The sequence below is a fragment of the Lichenostomus cassidix genome, chromosome Z, assembly GCF_008360975.1.
Source record: "Lichenostomus cassidix isolate B80296 chromosome Z, HeHo_3.0, whole genome shotgun sequence".
NCBI classification, from domain to species: domain Eukaryota; kingdom Metazoa; phylum Chordata; class Aves; order Passeriformes; family Meliphagidae; genus Lichenostomus; species Lichenostomus cassidix.
Genome location: NC_139511.1, coordinates 41,208,997 through 41,229,142, shown reverse-complemented (window position 1 = coordinate 41,229,142; position 20,146 = coordinate 41,208,997). Strand labels below are relative to the sequence as shown.

General features: G+C 41.7%; 1 protein-coding gene across 2 annotated transcripts; it reads right to left on the bottom strand.

Annotated features, from left to right (window-relative positions):
• Positions 1–1,244: 1,244 nt before the first annotated feature.
• On the bottom strand, positions 1,245–19,225 carry HACD4 (3-hydroxyacyl-CoA dehydratase 4). 2 transcript variants are annotated; one of them, XM_085042182.1, is made up of 7 exons: positions 19,135–19,225; positions 14,948–15,051; positions 13,913–14,040; positions 7,935–8,047; positions 5,424–5,530; positions 4,599–4,730; positions 1,245–3,884 (listed from the first exon to the last, which is right to left on the bottom strand). In XM_085042182.1, exons 2-7 carry the CDS (start codon positions 15,042–15,044, stop codon positions 3,802–3,804), a joined length of 660 nt encoding a protein of 219 aa, XP_084898308.1. In that variant the 5' UTR covers positions 15,045–15,051; positions 19,135–19,225; the 3' UTR covers positions 1,245–3,801. The 2 variants fall into 2 exon arrangements, with proteins under 2 accessions (XP_084898308.1, XP_084898309.1); XM_085042183.1 differs by lacking the exon at positions 1,245–3,884 and having other exon boundaries at positions 4,341–4,730; positions 19,135–19,224.
• Between the last annotated feature and the right edge of the window lie 921 nt (positions 19,226–20,146).

The following is a 20,146-nucleotide window of genomic DNA, read 5'->3' as shown; positions in this document are numbered from 1 at the left end:
GCCTCTAGCAAATATTGGGGTTGTTGGATTCCTGGAGGAGAACCAGGGCCTGTGATGTCAAGGCTACTTCCAGCTGCCCACAGAAGGCCTCGTCAGCTTCCTCATCCTGAGTAGGTGGCCTGCAGTAAACACAACAGTGTCACCCATTTTAGCCAGTCCCTTAATTCTTGCTCATAAGCTCTCATTGTCTGTCCCTTCATACAGTACAGTTGTTCTCTCACAAAGACCAACTCCACCACCTCACCTCGCTGACCTGTCCTTTCTAAAAAGTACACAGCTGTCCATGACAGCATTCCAGTGGTGAGCTATCCCACCTGTCTGTGTAATGGCAGTGAGATCATGGCTCTGTGAGTGCACAGATTTCCAGTCCTTGTTTATTCCCCATGCTGTGTGCATTTGTGTACAGACACTTGAGGGATGCAGTCAAGCATCCAGGATCCCTAGAATGGGTTTAAGAGGATTCCCATAGCCATACCCACCCTTGGTGGGGTTGGCCCTAGGACTCTCATCTTGAGGCAGCCAAGGTTGCCCTGGTTGGCATGGCCCACTTGCCAGGAGAAAGCAATGGCATCAGCATTGCCACTTTGGACCCCCCCTGCCAAGTCCTTCAGTTTAAAGCCCATCTCACCAAACTGGCCAATCTGCTGCCAAAGCTTCTCTTGCCATTTTTAGACAGGCGAATCTCACCTCTTCTGAAGAAACTACAGTCATTGAAGTACAACTTACTGTCATAAAAGCCACTGTCTCAAACATCTTTTTGCCTGCCCAATCCTGAGCTTTTCCAGGAACTTAGGTGAAGCACTGGAGCTGAAGTTACAGTAGCCTGTTGTGGTCACACGTGGAAGGCTGATTGCCTCAATCTCCCAATTGCCTGTCCCAAGTTACCCATGTACCAGAAGGAGGTGGGGAAATCTGTCATGAACTTCATGCCTTTTTTGTGCAGTTTAGCTTTGGAGGTCCTCTCCATAGTGAATTTTAAAGAATCCTTTTCCTATTCCAGCCTTTTAGCCAGCTGTAAGGCTCAAAATATAACTTTTTTTTAACATGAAACAATAAACATGGCTTAATCTATGATGAGTTTAACCTCAGCTGGCTTCCAGATGTCTATTCAGCCCCACCTCCTCAACAGGACATTCATTCTCCCTCCTCCTCCTCAACAGGACAAGGAGAAAATAGGATGAAAAAGTTCATGGGTCAAGATAAAGTCAGAGTGATCATTTACCAATCACTGTCACAAAAACAGATTCAACTTGTGGAAGAAAAATTTATTGCCAATTAAAAATAGAGTAGGATGGTAAGAAAAAAGGCAAAACTAAAATCACTTTCCCCCCACCCCTCACTTCTTCCTAGGCTCACTTCATTCCTTCATTCCTGCGTCCTCTACCTCCTCCCTCCCCAAAAGTACAAGGTGGGTAGGGCATGGGGGTTGTACTTAGTTAATAAACCTTAATCTCTGCTGCTTGTTTCTGTTCATACTGTTGCCCTGCTCCAGCATGGGATGCAGTCCTTCACGGTTTCTTCTCACAAGCTGCAGCTCTTCAAGCACTGCTCTAGCATAGGTCCTTTCCATGGGGTACAGTCCATTAGGAAAAGGCTTCTCCACTGTGGGTCCCTCATGGGCCACAGTTCCTGATTTGCTTGTGTGGGCTTTCCATGGGCTGCAGCTTCCCCCAGGACACAGCCACCTGCTCCAGCCTGGGCTCCTCCACAGGCTGCACTGTGGATATCTTGTCTGGTATGTTTCTCCATGGGTTGCAGAGGGACAACCTGGTTGACCATGGTCTTCTCTCTGGCCTGCAGGGGAATATGCTGCAGTACCTGGAGTGCCTGCAGTGCCTTACTCTCCTTCCTCATTGACCTTGGTGTCTACAGAGCTGTTTCCCTTAAATTTTCCTTACTCTTCTTTCTCGTAGCAGCTGCATAACATTTTGTACCTTTTTTTAAGTTTTCAGAGAGATGCCATGCCATCATCTTTGCTGTTTGGCTCAGCAGTGTCATGCAGTGGCTCAAAGCTGGAACTGGCTGGAATCAGCTGTCTCTGGCACAGAGGAAGCCCCTGGCTTTTTGTGGAGGCCATTCCTGCAGCTTCTCCACTGCCAGAGCCTTGACATATAAACCCAATACAGTATCATTTGTCATGTTTTCTCCTATAGGGTTAACTCCAGGCAGCTGGGTGACAAACATGTTAGATTGAATTTCTATGGGAAAAATGTTCATGTTTCAACTTCAGCTTATATAGTGGTTTGATGTGGAATTACTGTGGTTGTCTTCCTCAAAAGTGTCATCTTACTCAGCTGCTCTTTATGTTTCCTCACATTGTTCACACTTGAATCAGTTTAGGTTGGACAGAAGTCCAAAGTGCCTGTTTCTGCTGTTTCTCTACTAAATTCCAAATTTCTTTTTGCAGTGCTTTGAAAAAAAAAAATAAAATCCAGGCTTGACACTGTACTATTATATGTGTGATCTTGTTGCTTATGGTCTGCAAGCACTTGGTGGTTACAATAGTCTGCAGACATTGTCTGCCACATCTATTAAATAAATAAAAATTATAGTAGGTGACCTTTCATAACAAATTAATTTAGATTCACTGTTTCCTTGTATAACCTCTTAGGCTGCATGGTTTAAAAAATCATACAGGCAAAAGCCTCTTCATATTGTTAATGTGTTTAGTTTCCCTTGAAATATTATCTTCTCTCCTACTCCTATCTTGCCTCCCTTCCCACCATTTTCAGTCAACTAAAAAAAAAAACAGCCTCACTTTTCTTCCCCAGGTGCTTGAATTGAAATGTAGCTGATAAGAAATACGGATGAAATATCAGAAAAGCTCTTGCCAGCCTCTAAGGAATTATTTGGCTGTTTTTGCCTGTACAATCCACTGGGTTGCTGTGCACATTCCTCATTCCTGGCCTGTGAAGAAGACCCTATGTTCTAGATGCATTCTCACAGATTATCCGACAGAAGTATGAGGAGCAATACAATTGATTAAAATGCCTAGAAATTCTGTACATGGCTTTTGATAGTCATTCAGTTCCCTTTGAAGAACAATATGTATTTGACCTGACTACATCACATTTCTTTTGCACACATTTGTCTGCTGTACAGCATGGAAGAAAATCAATGTGGGGGAAGAGACAGACATGCCAAGCACATGTTTATTTCTGACCCTTAAATATCCCCTTGAATATACAGTACATGAGTACTTTGACACTTGCCTTTCTGATTTAACTGCATTTTCTGGAATCTTCTTTTGATAAGGATGGGTCCGAAATGTGAGGGATCCTCAGTGAAAGCCTGGGGCTAATCAGCATGTCAGTCTCATAGGTTGCAAAGGTTCTGACTTCTCCTTGAGAGATTCCAGTTCCAGCCAATTTAGCATTTATATGTGAGGCACATACATGTTGGCCTTGTATAAAGTAATCCTACAGATTAAATGATATTGTCATTACAGAATATCTGTAGCTAATGAGGTAAGAATTAACACTGAAATAAGGGCTGTTGGTGTGACTGTGAGTTGAGGCATTCTTCAATTTTCTCAGAATTTTATAATATATGTTAGAAAAAATATATTCATTTTAACATTTCTGGTCATTTGAAGACAAAACTTTCAAAAGTTTTCAAAGGTTGCTCCATTTTTGAGGTGCATTCAAGAGACCTGCCTATTCTGAAAATTCTACACAGCCAGATAATGTACATGTGAAGGGCAGTTTGGCATTGAGAAATCTTTGTCCAGTTTGTTTTTAACCTATGACGTGCAGCAATCCACTAGGAATGTATTTTGTCCTTCCAAACAAAATACCAACTTTAGCTTCTTTTATTTTTGATGTTGCCTGTCGCTAGGTGTGCCTTTCTCTCGGAGAAGAGGTTCTGGATGATAAAGCACATTCCTGAACAAAACACAAAATGTTGTAAGAACAAGGGAGTAGAGTTCAAACTGTCTTCAGTTACTTCAGAACAAACAGTAAGAGCCTTTATCTGACAACCTTGCACAATTCCTTCCATGGGAATAGAACACTACATCATAAACATGAGATCCTTCAAATTCACGTTAAAGCCAATGACAGAACAAAGACTGTCATGATGCAGCTTCATTCAGAAAAAAATTTTTCCGAAGTTTTTTGATGAGAAGGAGAAGAGTTCTATGTACATGCAGGTTTTGAAGTGGCCTAGTTTTTTCATCCCTTTGAAAAATCAAGTTGTAAAAGTGTTAATTTAGAATAACTTCTGATCCCAGCTAGGAGGAAATAAGTAAGGAAGAGCTGCACAGAACCAGACTATAATCAAATGGGAATTTACTTTTTTAAAAAAAAGCAAACAAAGAAGCAAGTTTCACTGTGCAGCTGTAAAGCTAGGATCACTGAAACAATATTATTTGTTTATGCTTTTATGTACCATACACATGGTGTATCTTGCAAATTCAACTATTTGTATTTGAAAAATACTGGAAATCAAAACAGACAGTGATGCATTTCCCTGCAGTGGTCTGCAGGAGATGTGGCAGAGTTAGAGTTTGTGAAAGGCCCAGTACTGATCTGATTTTTTCTTGCCATAGGCATCCCAGTTGTGTTGAGATCCAGCTTTCTGGAAGATGAGACACTTACCCATAAAGAGCACTAGTAGGTACATTTTCAGAACATAGGGGAAGTAGATTGAGAAGGTGAATGGAAATGGTAGCTTGATGGAGTATGTGCCAAAGGATTCAAAATAAGGCAGAGATACACAAATTGCAAATCCTGTAAAAACATGGTAAATCTTTAGTCAAAAGGAAGTAGAAGATCATCAAAAAGCTTAATGTACATGTCAGTTACCTTTTATATACCTATACATATTTGTACACATTCATATACATACGCACATTTTCTCGAGTTCAGTTGTGTAGGATTGGGGTGCAAATTGCTCTTAATACTAGAGTTAATAAACACAGCCTGTTCATTAACAAGTTCTGTCAGTAACAAGTACTTTCAGTGTGTTCTCAGTGGGCAGATTTCTTCGTGTAAGTATGAGAGCCTGCTAAGCATTACCAGAGCCAGTAAGGTCAGCCTGAGTGGGGGAGAAGCTTAGGAACTTGCTGTCTAATATGGTCAGTCTGGAAGGGAGGAATACATATGTCTATTATGAGTGTATTTTTCTGCTTTACTCAGAAGAAAATAACATTTTCCTATATTTTTAAAAACTGAAACAAACCCAAGCAAACAAAAAGCCCCCAAAACCTACCAGACACACAAACCTCAAACCCCAGAGAGTCCCTATTAAAGAAAAAATAACAGAAAAGAGAAATGTAGGTGACATACAGGTTAATATGAACGTACATAAACATTTTTGACAACTCTGGCAACACATGAGGAACTATGTTTAACACAAATGGCAATTGAAGTGATCACATTTATTAAGGAAGCAAGTGGTTGGTACCCTTTCCACGTCCTTACCTTTAGCCAGAACTGAAAGGGGATAAAGCGGGATGCACAGTGAGAAGTTGAGCCATGTCAGTGGTAGATAGTATATTCCCATTCTTGCCAACATATTGTAAGTGTATCTGCAATAAGAGGAAAGCAGAAGAGCTCAGAGGAAATTACGATGTCTTTAAAAGAAAAGATACATTATTGAAAAATTCGAAGGAATTGCAGAAGAGCTTGGAGCTGTCTGAGTAAATTGCAGAGTGAGCAACAGTTTTTGTTAAGGCTCCAATGCCTGAAAGTAAATGGTTCATTTTTTCAGAAAGGTTGTCTGTGGTGCTACCCTAGAGCAAGCAGACAGCAATAAAGCCCTCCAGACAGAAAGCTCTATCAGAAACCAGCATGATTTCATACTGGTCCATCAGAAAATGGATTTCAAACAGGGATGCTGCAACTGAGAGGGGCAGACACAATATGACTTTCACTTGGGACTGTGAAAATGCTGATTTATGACTGCTGAGCTAGCTGAATCACTGCTGGAGAAGGTTAAACAAGAAGGCAATTGCAGGTACTTAACCTTCTGTAGTACATCTGCCGCTCTTCTGGACCTCAGAAGGGGTAGTAGGTCTGAAAAAAGCGGTTGCCCTCCAGCGAATTGCAGCGTTTTATTCTTACTGTGGCTGTTACTGTTGCTCATTGAGAGACCAGAACGTCTAGGACAAAGGTGACCTAACCCTGTTTTGCTCTTGAAGTGGTACAGCAGCTCTCCAAATACCAAAGAAGCAGGTCCGATCACATTTTCGGTCAGCTCAAAGACTTTTTGCACTGTAGCCTTGCTAGAGATATGTAAATCTATTATCCAAGACTTAATGACAGATGAAATTAATGTTAAACAAACTTCCTATATTACCTTCTCATTGGTTAATTTCATCAATTTTACATCATACCTGGACTGTAGAAGAGTTTGATAGGCTGAAAATGTATCACTGTCTCTCAAGGTTGCTCTCTGCAACCTCAGGATTGTCTCAATTTTTTATTATTGTTGCTTTTAAGGCTGAATTTCAACCCAATATAAAAAGGAAACAGCTAGTCCCTCTGTATACAACTCCACGGGCTGTTTATGGTATAAGCAGGAAAGATCAGGTATAGAAAACCTCACAGAATTTGCTCTCAGTATATAGCTAATGGTGCATAATAAAAAGTCTTTCAGGGAAATTTATGTCCCTTAAAGTTTATGTGGAAAACCTTGTAATACTTCAAGAGCAGCTGGCTAAGAGATGGGATAGATCTCTATGCACTTTAAGACATGAACAGTTCTTTGAGATATTAGGATGTGGCACAGTAAAATTAATCAGGTAAGAATTCTAAATTTGTATGAGTTGAACTATGGTTTATTTGAATTGGTCATTTGCTGCTATAGACCACAGTAGTTTTCCTGTTAAACAGCTGCTGTTACTGTGGTGGTGCTGAACTCTGTTCTTTAGCAAGGGTAGAAAATAATGATGCAACAATAGGACCATTATGCACTGACAGGACTTTCTTTACAGCCAATATTGTTTATACTTTTGGTATTTCTCCACCTGCACAGAACCCTCTCATTTCAGATTAGGTTGTATTTTAGCTTTACAGACTTCAAAAAGAAATGGGATGGAACTATAATCAAAATAATTAATGCAAGTAGTAGCCTATTAACACATGTAGTTCAAAATACTCTGAAGCTGACCTAAAATCTTTATCATTTCTATCTGACACTTTCATTTTTCAGATCTCTTTTACAACATACATTTCCTTGTCTGTCTAAATCCATAATCTTCAGTTAGTCCCCTAAGCAATATAATTCAATTAGCAGAAAGCCATTTTAGCAGAAAAAACAAGATTTTGCAGCAATACATAGGTTGTTGTGAGAGCTGTGTCTTCTTATTATGCTTCTTAATTCCTATGTCTTACCTGCTCTATGTTTACAAACAGAGGTGCATAGAGGCTTACATTACATATGAGAAATTTTTGTTGTTCTTGTGGTGTGATATATGCTCTACTACACCAAAACTCTCAGTCTCTGCAGCAGGAGCTCTTGGCGTTTTGGAAAGCATAGTGCAATTAACCCAGAATTGCAAGAAGTTCTGTTGGTGCTGCCCTACTGTGCTGTCAATCTTGGATCAAAGTGGATAAAAAAATAAATTAATAAAGCAACAGGATGGTAATGGCAACCACGATGGTTTCAGGAATTGCTGTTCTCCAGAGACAGTTGTGAGTTCCTTCTAAATTTTTGTTAAAAACATCAAAGCCTTTGAACTAACAATATTAAAGCAGTCTGCTAATGCATTATTCTATCTTACATCTGTAAGTCACTCTGCCTCTCAACCACGCGGATTTTTGTAAAAATCATTAAGCAACTTACAAGGTTCAAGCTTTTTTTTTTTTTTAATGGATAATATTCTTTGCCAATTTTGAAACTATTAAATTAGCCTGCTGCACAGTAGGGGTGGAGTTCTGCTGGCAAGAATAACCCATTTTCCCCTCATGGTTTTGATGCTGCCTCCTTACCTGACCACATCTAATAAATTCCAAAGGAAAAATAAAATACACACGACATATTTCCCTTGAACTTCTTCCTGACTGTTGATCACGACAAATAAAACAATTATCCTCTCAGTGATCTGAAAAGAAAAGAAGATTTTTAGTTCGGGTGGCAAAATTTTGGATTCTGCAGCTGTTATTTCTGTGGCATTTCGGCGAAATAGGACACAACAGATGGAGCCAGTTTCTTTACACAAAATCAGCAGTGAATGTTTTGCTTTGTGGCCTGCTTTTGTTCAAGGTCCTTCAGCAGAGTGAAGTGGACACTGCTGGCTGCAGCATCAGAGACCTGTTATGGTAAGTGTGGAGGTTTGTTTGCCTACTGTGATGACTTGGGTTTGTAGCCAAGGAAACCTGTGGATGAGCCTGTGGAGGTCGTGGAAGCAAGAACTACTCCCACTGCACCTGGGTGCCTGGAGGGCTGGCAGGGATAAGCTTCCCTGCTTGTAGGCTGTGTGGGAGGCAGTGGGATACACACAGCCTTTCTTGGGGGGATCGTATGCCAGAAAGTACTAATCTCACACTCACAGCTCTGTTTTTCTTATCTTGGAGATCTGTGTCCCAAGGAATCTCTTTTATGTAAGATGTGCAGAAAGAAGGAGGAAAACTATAATTGCTTATCTTTCTTTCCATCTTATTCTTTGTTAGGGGAAGTGGGTTTAAGCTTGTCACACGCGTGAATGATTGCCCTAGTATTTATGTCCTAACATTTTTCTAGTGGTTGAACTTTATCCAACCCACAAATGAAAAGATAAAAGTGGATTAAACAGGCTTAAAATAAATACTTTGGTAATATTAAAGATCAAGAAATTGAAAACAAGTGTGTCTTTTTGCAGCTTTCCTGACAAGTTTTCTAACAGTATCCATGCCCTGCCCTGTAAAGTAAATGTACTGCCAAGAGTTGTTTGTCAAGCTGTCCCAGAACTGTACCAATTCACTCTGATTTACACTCTAAAAGTGCTGAAGTAGAAAACATGCCCCTAAGCAATTGCTATGAATCAATATAGCTTCACTGGGTTGGGTTTTTTACCCACTGCCATGTCTTCCAAAAGGTACCTTAGTTTTAATGATTTCACAGGTTGAGATGTCAAGTCAGTTAAAAGTTACAAAATCAGAGTGGATAACCAAGGCTGTTTTTATCAGCACTGCTATTCTTCATTGGTTTTGCCTTACTCCTACCTTAAACAAAGTAAGAATTTTGGCTCTCAGCAAGTTTGTGTGGTAATGCTGCTACATAATATTTACAGGTTCCTGCATGGACCATTCTCACCACAAACTCTTTTTTCACAAACCGCACCTGTCAGATAAAGCAGCCTTCACTTCACTATTCAGCAAAATTACGTGAGAGCAATTTGTCATACAGAAAGAGAGCATGTCTGTCCCTCAGGGATCTGGTTCCTCATCTTGGAAAGCACTGAGGGGCCACAACAGCTAAAAACGGTTTTGTTGCTTCTCACCCTCCTCTGACCGTCATCTTGTGCTGCTGATCCCATAGGTCCCTAACTGAGGAATTAATTTCCAAAAAGGTCAGATGTTGGCAGACTTCTGTATCAATGGGTCAGGAAACAGAAAGTGAGAGCTAATATGAGATGGGTTAGGAAACAGAAAGTGAGAGCTAATATGTCCTGTGTTTGCACACTGATGTTGAGGAACATGGCAAAAACATGGAGGAACTGGAAGTATTGATGAAGATCTGAAACCAGATAGAACAGAGATACAAGAAACATGGCAGTGCAACCATCACAAGAAGGAAATCAAAACAAAGGTAAAAGCTGTGTGAACAGTGGGTGGGATTGTGTGCTGGAGAGAACAGAAAAATAGAATCTGAGTTAAAATTGTTAGATGAAGTGTGGTAAAGAATTGGTGGTGTGAGCATTTTATTACTGACCCTAAAATCAGACAGAGATGTGGAGGGAGAGTTCTGCAATATTGTTAATACAAGAGCTATTTCAGGGAATTGGCACAGGTAATTGTCCTAGATGGCAGAGGCTTTATCATAATAATGAAAAGATGGACATGTTTTTAGATGTCAGAGCTAGAAGATTTTCCAAATGGTCACTCACTCTTCAAGAAGTGGCTGGGTGGAAATGTGCTGGAAAAAAACATGGGTTAAATGATCAGGATCTGATCCCATTTTAGTGGGAGACAGGACAAACAGTAGGAAGGTAGTAACCATCTCCGGTTTCAAACAGATGTATGCTGGCCAGTGAGACAGAGTGACCATGGAGACCCACAATTCAGCCTATAATCTGGAATAGAAGCTGTGGATTTTCTTCTCTCCCCAGGATACAAGCAGAAACATGAGGCAGTGAGAACCACCTAGCTGGGGCTCAGCAGAGTTCCTCCATTAGAGATTCACACTGGGGAAGGGGAGCAATGGAGGCACTCAGCTTTACTAGTTACACATAATGGAACTCAGTAACCAGACTGTAAGAAGTGTTAAACACCTGCTGCAGTAGGAAACTGGACATGGCACAAACTGGTCCCCTTGAAGTATTTTGTACCTGTTAGACTGCAGTCTCATCTGGCAAATGGGCTGCACAAAGCAGCCAGCAGACACTGAAACTGGAAACATGTGGCCCTGCTCTAGAGCACATCTGTGGGACCAGACACAGACCTGGCTGCTCAGGACAATTGTGATGTCCCCATAAATACAGACAGTGGCATCCTACCTCTTTCTCTGCATAAATCAGGAGGTTGCCTGCCTGCTTGCCTTTATTCTCTTTCCTTTCATAGCACTCCTAGCTTTAGGTAACCCACACAAATCAAAGGTAAATGCAGGGGTTAGTCAATGGCTAGGGACCTTTTCTGCAAGTGAAGAGGCAGGGTGCTACTTGGAGAAAAGTAGTATATGTTGATATTGTGCCTCTGTATATGCATATTTGTATGCATATACACATGGAGTCATGTACATACATAAATACACACATGTGTATACACACATATACCCACATAGATAAAATGCATGTGCTGCTGCTCTGCCATGGATTATTTCCTCTACGGATCATCTGTCCTTGCATGAGTGAAAATATTATATTCTCTGTTGCTACTCCCTTGCTTTAAAATTAAAAAAGGCACAAAACTACAAGTCTTATGTTTTCACATTCATAAAAAGGAAGTATGTGCTTACATATCACAAAGCATAAATATAATGTTTTCAGTTTTCATTCCTTCTTTGAGATCAAAATGTAATTGCCTTCCTTTTCTGACACTGATCTCTCACAGGATACAGCAAGTTCTGTCGAGTGACAAATTTCTGCAAGGCAGATGGAGTTTTTTTAGTCAAGTAAGTGAAACAGAGCAAATTTGGCTAGAGGAAACAGCACATTCACTTCCATTTTTATTACCCATGACTGTGCAGTATCATACTCAGTACCTGAAACTGTTACATAGCTCTTCAATTTGCTGAACATTTAAAAAAACCCCAAAAGTGAGAAAATTGTCACTAAGTATTTAAAGTTAAAAATTAAAGTTTTAACACAAAGCCATAGTACATTGCTTTTCATTTGGTAAATCAAATCCTGTTTGGTTTTGATGAACTCCTGTTTGGTTGACAAAACACCTGACTTTTCTTACACCTTTTCTCTCTCTTTGCAGTGGTACCAGTCCTGTCAGCCTTTACTCCCTAGCCAGGCTAACACATTTCATGATCTTCTGTTTTGGTGACAACGATATGTCGCATGTTCTCTTGCCCTCCTGCAATTATTCAAGGTGTAAATGCCTTGAGAGACATCCTTTGCACCAGCTTTGTGACCATGCCCTGCCTCACTTTTCCCCAGCACATCTATCTCACAGGACTCATCTTTCTTTCATGGTGTGACTTGGCCTTGGCCTACCTTACTCAAATGCCTGAAATACTTTTGTCTCTCAATGAGTTTTTCCAGAAAACTCCTCTGAGATTGTTTTCCACTATCTGTAATGTGTATCTTTAACGTGGATCTCAAATTGTTTTTCTTAAAAGCTGCTAAACCACGACAAATGCAATACTAGGCACAAATCATTCAGTCAAGGATTCATTTAAATCTTGTATGCTCTATTATGCCTACAGAACAACTAGCCACTACTGGTCCCTTTCACAGCTTGTTTTATTCAATGTTAATTTACACCTCCACCCATGTGCTTCCCTTACATTGCCTGAGCCAGCTGTTCTATCCTCCTAGTGATCATCAAGGTGAACTTCACTGCAGATGTGCACACATATGCCTATAATGAGGCATGTATACAGGGATATGTTTTAAGCTCAGAGTCAGAATACATGGCGGGAGCACAGAACCAAGCAGCCTCTATATCAAATTCTTGCACCTTTATCAGTGTGCTGACTCTGTGCAGCTGTCCAGTAGGCTGCAGCAAGGTAAGCACCTCTTAACTAACTGTCCCTCCCTAGCTCATTGTGGAAAAGATTACTTTTTTTAAATTCCTAAGAGGCAGTGAGGAAAATGTGACAAGGCATGTGGGAGTAATAGTGTTGGTACACAGCTGCTTCACCTGCACCCTCTCAGCATAAGTAGGTAACCCACGTAACAGCAGAGTCTCCACCAAAGAATGTATACATCTTGCTTGGACAGCATGAGACTGCTGCTAACATCAAGGGAAGAGACTTGTGAGAGTGTAGCAGGGGAAAGAACCAAGTAAGGATCCAAGGCCATATTTGGTGTGAGGTGAACACTGAGAGTCACAGTGCCGTTTGGTTCTCTGTGTGGCCCTGGAGAGCACTGCACAAACTGTACTACCCAAGAAAGGTCACCGTTTTCTTGCTCACAATATCCATTTTATACTAATGTAATTTGTGGCAACAGAGAACAGTGTTTGTGCAAGCTTCCCTGATCTCTGCCTTCTGTAGGTCTGACTAGGAAAGGAACAGACTATGTCAGGGCTGGGGAATGTGTAAACTCTGCCAGGACAAGCCCTGCTTTAATGACTAAGAGCAGGCTGTTCTTCTCTCCAAGACATGATGTGAGATTTGTTACAGGTCATATTACAGAAGAGGGTTTTTTCTCCCCTAGATTAGTGTAAAAGCATGTGGATTTAGGGAGGGAAAAGCAGTTATTTACATTTTGATGAATTTGCTTCCATACTTAGTAAGCAGTGTAAAGAACAGAGATCTGTATTAGTCAATTAGTTAATTAGTTATTTGGACGACTAGTTACTGGAGATTTGAAAAGAGGAACATCTTTACTCATTAATGTGTCATTTGACAAAAATGGGCTATCCAGAAAACTAAAAACATAACTAACTACTCTTCATCTTCTACCTTCTGACTGCTGTACAAGTTTCACCATTATTCAAATGCTAAAGATTGGAAAGGTTTGAAGGTAAATTCAAGTTATAATTTTGCTTTTTCCAATGCATTAAGAAAAAATACCAAAAACTCAGATAAACACCCAAAAGGAAAAAAAAGTGTGGCAAGGAAAACGTCAGAGTATCATCTTACTTTCTACCATTGCATGTGATCTTTTGTCTCGTTTTCTGCCTACAGCTGAACATATGTAAACCAGCAAGGAAAAAGACCAGCCTGGTTAAACAGAGAACTTACGTTGGAACCCAGAAAAAAAGAGAGTATATCACCTCTGGAAGGAGGGGAAGGGAACTTTGGGGGGACTACAGGGATGCTGGGAGGTTATGTAGGGAGAAAATTAGAAGGGCCAAACTCCCCTGGAATTTAATTTGGCCAGTGTAATTGGTCACTGACCCACTTCTGTGGGTGGCCATCCATCTGGACATTTTCTGGGTCCCTGCTGGGGCACTCACTCACATGACAGTTCTTTCCCAACCAGTCCAGTTCTGAGGAAGCAATTCCTGCAGTTAGCAAACTATCAGCAGACCAGGCTCCCTGAGGAAGGGTGCAGGTGCAGCATTCAGGGTAGTTGAGCCTGGGCTTGTCCCCAGGGGCAGCCATGGCTGACGTGTGTCAGTCATGGAAGGAGAGTCTTTAGGAACGAACTTACCTGCAAAAACCTGGGGAGGAGACGGCTTTTGTCAATGCCGATGAGGATGTGTAGGATCTCCAGCACAGATAACAACTGGCAAAGGCGCATTACAAGTCCTATGGAGTAAAACGTGTCAGCCAGCGAATCTGCAGACAAAGTGAAGAGGAAGAGTAGAGGATGGTTATACCGTAAAAGGCTGGAGCAACTACTGGGTTTGCTTTTACCCTATCATCACTGGAGATGACAAGAAATAAAGTTCACACAGTACCAAACCTCTGGGTAGCAGAAGCAAAACTTCAGAGAGTGGAGAAGGTAATCCACTCTGTGTGTGTGGCTCTGACACAGAGGCAGGAAGATGAGAAAAGAATTAAATTTCCTATACTTATTGCACGGGCAAACACTGTGCAGGATGTGTTGGTTTAGAGATACCACTTTTGGGTGTTTCTAAATAGGAGAAAATGTTGAGGAAATGTATGAGGAATTTCTAAACACTAGAAGATGTTGAGTTCTGGCCTGTATCTGTATCCATGGCACTGCCCAAAACAAGCAGTCCAGAAAGTGGGTATTTGATATGCCTACAACTGTCCACCATTATAAATAATTTTAAATTTCCAGTCACTAGTTTTCTATTTTTGTGACTTAATCCCAGGCAACAGAAGGAGAAATATATTGTAATGTTTTTGGAGATAGAAAGTCATGTGCAATAACCACAAAGATATTCCATCCTGGTGGCTTCAATGAGATTAGTATTTGCCATAATAACTGGACCTTGTCACATTTAGCTATATGTCTAATTCAAATGTTACTAGCATGCTGCTCAATATTAAAGTTCATTAGCAAAACAAGAGCATCATTCCCAGCGTAAAAAGGGTAGAACACAGGCAGAAGTAATTTGTTCAGCCTTTTTAATGGAGTATCTTTCTAACTGAATTACAGTCCCTGGTATTGGACATACACATGTTCAGAATCTTAACTTTATCTCTAATGTGATATTTCTGTGTGTCTGTCACTGCCTCTGAAAAATGTCTAAGGAAAATAGAGAAGGAACCTTACCTTTCCCAAATGTCATGAACCTGATCATCATATTTGTAAATATCCATGAATGTCCACAGAATTGCATTAAGTCATACACAAACAGGTACATGTTCATGGTAAAGCTGTGGAAAGTGAAAATAAGAAACTATATGACTTACAACAGCATTGTAAGCAATTGCACCCTCTTTGGATATGTTAGTAAATCAAAGAAAAAGAGCTGAAATTGAGATCAGCCCTGCCAAGAAGGGCTTGGAGTGCTGGTGTAGGAGACGCTGGATGTGACCCAGCAATGTGCACCAGCAGCCCAGAAAGCCAAACATGTCCTGGGCTGCATCCAGAGCAGTGTGGGCAGCAGGGCCAGGGAGGGGATTCTGCCCCTCTGCTCTGCTCTGCTCTGCTCTGCTCTGCTCTGCTCTGCTCTGCTCTGCTGAGATCCCACCTGGAACACTGCATCCAGCTGTGGGGACCCAGCACAGGAGGGACAGGGACCTGTTGGAACAAGTCCACAGAAAGGCCAGGTTGATAAGAGGGATGGAGCACCTCTCCTGTGAGGAAAGCATGAGAGAATTGGGATTGTTCAGCCTCAAGAGGAGAAGGTTTCAGGATGACCTCATTGTGGCCCTCCAGTACATGAAGGCAACTTAACAAAATGGATGGAGACTATTTACAAGAGCATGTAGTGACAGAAGGGGGAGTGGCTTTAGACTGAAAGAGACCAGGGTTAGATTAGATATTAAGGAGACATTCTTCACTGTGAGGGTGGTGAGACACTGGCACAGGGTGGCCAGAGAAATTGTGGATGCCCCAGGCCTATTACTGTGCAAGTCCACAAGAAGGATGTGGCTCTGAGCAACCTGGTCTAGTGGAAGGTGTCCCTGCCCATGGCAGGGGTCTTGGAACTAGACGAATTCTTAATGTCCCTTCCAACTCAAACTACTCTTTGATTCTATGAAATATAAACAGATCAGTGAAAACTATGTCTCTCAGAGGTCTTAGTATAGAACTCTGTCTAATGGATCAAAGGCTCCCTTTGTTGTTATACTTAGAATATGCACAGAAAAAAATTATGAGTTTCCACCAATGATTAGTGTGATCTGTGGCCATAAAGCGAAATTTGTGCCTCCAGAGGAAAAGGTATCTAAACAAACACACTCCACTGACTGCTGGATTCAAGTTGCATTTAATAAAAGGAATCTTCTTCTGTTGGAGCTGACTAACTTTTGTAGCTATTCTAACCTAATTTTTGTGGACAATGTGACTTTTGTAAAACTGCATAAGCTCTGGATATATTTAATTTCCCATAAATGTATTTTCTTCTGGCCTGTTCTGAAAGGAAAGGCTTGCCTGTACTCCAGCAGTAAGACTACCTTTCTGGGAAATTACCTCATTAATTCTGTACTAGAATTTATCTCCTGCGCTGTACCTATTAATTTTCTGCCCCAGTAAGTACTATTCTCTTTAAGTTGCACCTTGATCCTGTGTGTTCGTGTGGTGTGTCCCTGCCACCGAACTTCATTTCATTTACATCCGTACATTAACAAATGGAGTAAATGTCTGTGTTCAAAAATACCTAAATGTGATAAATTCCTGTACTTCATTCCTAGCATTGGACAATAACCAACAACACAGAGTTATTTAAATTGATCTAGATAATGTGATCTTCTAAATTTTTATTGTAAGTAAACCCCAGGGAGGTCATAAAAAGTGCTTGTCTTCCTTTCTTCTAGTTATGTAGGGTGACTGCTATTCACATCATCATATCTATAAACACAAAAGGATTTGTGGGAATAAAATATCTCCCAAGAGACATCATTGTCCTCTGATGCTGTGAAAGTAAGACATAAGGACCCAAAAAAACCAATCTATTCCAAATACACTCCTTTTGGGAAATGTAGGATACAACTGAATTAAACTCAAGTCAAGTGAAATCTCTTATTACAAAACCCAAATTCCATCTGTTTATTGCTCAATGACACTTGGTTCCATCTTGTGGTAAGAAAATTTGAGAAACAGTTGATTATAAGAAGACAAAAAATTAAGAACATTATTGTGTTTTGAGAAGCAGATGGATGGATAGGAATTACTGTATGGAAGTTACAGGAACAGACATAAAAATCCTGAGGCTTTCCAGTCAGCAGCTCCACCACCCTCTTTGGTCTGATACTGCTGTGTGGGCTTTGCACTGGGTGCAAGCTGAGCATATGGTTTCTCTCTTCTTAAGTTTAGTTTGCTACATCTGTCTGTCATCCTCAGAGCCTGTCTTTCAGTGATTTGGGTTTATTTTCCAAACTTCTCCTGCATTGGTTGGCTAGAAAACTGTTGTTTTTGCAGTTCTTAAGGTACTTAATCTTGACTAAACAGGGAGTAACATTTGTAAACGCAGCCTCACATTAGTGTTTTGGCAATGTGGCAGCTGTTGCACGTTAGAACACATCATCTTTAAAGTGTACCAGTGATTGCTGAAATGTGTACAGACTGTTGACATTTATGGAGGGCCCCATACTCCCCCCAGGCAGTGCAGGGATGTGGTGGTGGGCAGTGGGCTGCTGTTACATGGCAGACAGGCGCTGGCCCCAGAGCTGTGCGCGGCACAGCTCCCCTCCTTCGCTGATGCTCCCTCCTCTGGGCCTGATCTGAGAATGCATCATACTTTTTTCAACCTGCTTTGTTAATCCCTGCACAAAAGGTACCTAAGACCGAACAAAAGCCTTTCACAGAAGTGAAGAAATCTGAAGAGACTGAAAAGTGATTTCAGGGTGATAAAAGGAAGCTGAAACGTAACTTTTCACTAAGGTCTTTTTCACCCAAAGGCTGACCTCTTTACCTAGAGAAACAGAAGAAGGCTGAAGATAACCTATTCCCTGTCCTAACAGCATGGTGTCACAACACAAAATTAATCTGCTTCTATGTGAAAGGTCACTGGCAGAAGCGATGGTTTTATTTAGATTCCCTGCTCCCATCGGTTCACAGCATGACTCCATCTTTAGCCCACAGAACCTGCTTCTGCAGCAGTGTTGCAGAAAAACATGGACTATCCATCAGGGAGTGGTTCAGTCCCTGAGCCAACCCCAGACTTGCCAGCGAGTCTTCCAAATCTCACTTTGCCACCCTGGTCCCTGACCTGCTGCCACATCTTTTTCTTTTTAGAGTGATTTGCTTTAAGACTTCAAGGTGCTTTCATTTGAAGGCACTGGAGGGTCACGGCACATTTCAGTACTCTGTCTGCATTGATGACAGGAGGAAGAAACAAACATGGGTCTTGAAGGAGATAGACCCAGAAGGCTGCACTTACTGTGTGCTGTTTTAGTTGTCTGTTTCACCTTATTTACTGTAGCTGAGTTTATGCCAAATATATTGAAATGCTAAGGATGCACTTACCAAATGTAATATCAACCTTGCTAAGTAGAAAACTTATCTGCTTTCTCTGTGGGCTCAAAACCCAGAAAACTAGGTGAAATGTCAGAACTAGCACACAGTGCATAGATTTTATCATTTCAGTTGCAAAGCCTGATGTATTTCCTCAGGCAGAAATTTCACAGAAGTGTAACTGCTGCATTTATTATTGTCATGTCACGCAGGTCTTTGGTGTGTCTCTGGTAACTATCAGCCGAGGCAAGCCTGCAGGTAGTGCCCGCAGTGTCTGAAGGGTGCTGAGGCCCATGCTCCCCCGTGAGCTGAGGTGACAGCACAGCAGAGGTACCCAGCTCAGGCCAGCCCTTGCCCCATCTCTGTCCCCTGCAGGGTGCCAGGACGACGGCCACACTCAGGCTGCTCTCAGGGCGTGTCCCAGGCGGAGGGTCCCACCCAGGCCCGCAGAGCCTGAGCACTTCCCTGCCCCTCGGGGCTCCGCAGCCTTGCCGTGTGCCCGTGCTGGCTGACCACACATGAGGAACCAGCCCTCGTGCTGAAACCAGAGACCAGTGTTCCCTTTTTTTTTTTTTTTTTAATCAGGAAAGATCTGCTAGAAAATTCCCTCTGCTGACATGGTTTCCTTCTAAGTCACACTAAGTCATGTTGGTCTGAACTTCTGTGTCTTCCCCTTCCCACCCCTGTGACAAGCTGCAAAGCCCTGCAGTTCAGGAAGAAGAGAGCTGCTGAGTACAGCTGATGTACTCTTCTACACAGGCACATCCCACCCACTGTTTTTTTCCCCTTTCATTTTTGCATTTGAGCAGTCTATGTCACCTGCACTCAAGAGGTATTACCTGTTGCAGGGGTCGGATTGCTGCTGGTGCTCCTGAACTTTCTCCTTTTTTCCTCTCTGCAGCTGCAACAGCTGTTTGTTAGGAGATGACCCCTCCTCTTTCCTCTTCCCCCACCCCACGACGTCACCGTATGTAGCGCTAAGCAGGAACAACACTGCACTTCCCGAGAAAGAAGTTTCTAAACCCAAATATCTCCTCTGCATTTGCCCTGATCCTCAGTCAGCCCTGCCCAGCCCAGCCTAGCCCAATCTGACCTACCCTACCCTAAACTAACATAATCTAAATTGATTTCTTGCTGTTGGACCAAAAAGCTAGTCTGTAAATCCTAACTTTGTTGCTCAACCCTGAGCAATGTTTTGAGAGATTACTGGAGAGAAGAAATGCAAAATTATAGTGCTTCTCTTATGCTTAAATCATCAGCACTACAACAAAGCTACCAACCCTACCAAATGATAAGGAAGGATAGGAGCACAACATAAAAGGAGAACTTTAAATTACTACAGATAGAGGAAAGAATTTTCCACTTCTTATCTAGAAATGTGTTGTTTTTCATGCCCCTGGGAAATATGGACACTACTGGCAGAGTGGAAATATGTATTCACCTAGTATACTTCTGCCCCATGTGTCTGGGATATTTCAGTATAAATCAGATGAAGAATACCCTAACTAGTTCATAAACTCCCTTCTGCCAATAAATAGGTTTTGTCATATGCATTCGTGTTGAAATCACACCCCATCCTACAGTGAGATTTGAAATTTGATGCTATACGTGAACAACGCACTGAGGTCATAATAAATGTAGGATATTATGTGTAGGTACAAAATGCTGGAGGATAAAATGTACCTTACTGGGTGTCGTAAATGTTGCAAGTGGTACTGAGCTCCTGACAGGACATCTCTACTCCCTGCAGTGTCCTGGAGAGGTGCAAAATGCCTCCCTGGCTAGTGGATGACTTCCTGACAGGCACAGTGTGACAACATGGTTTCCATGGCTATGTCTCCCACCTGAGAC

Bases quoted from the DNA above. Each gene is read 5' to 3' on its own strand.
- HACD4 (XM_085042183.1), bottom strand. From the start codon at position 15,044: ATGAACATGTACCTGTTTGTGTATGACTTAATGCAATTCTGTGGACAT. The intron at 14,041-14,947 runs GTAAGGTTCCTT...CTTTGTCTGCAG, and splicing joins GTTCATGACATTTGGGAAAG to ATTCGCTGGCTGACACGTTT. The intron at 4,731-5,423 runs GTAAGGACGTGG...ATGTTTTTACAG, and splicing joins CCTTTCAGTTCTGGCTAAAG to GATTTGCAATTTGTGTATCT.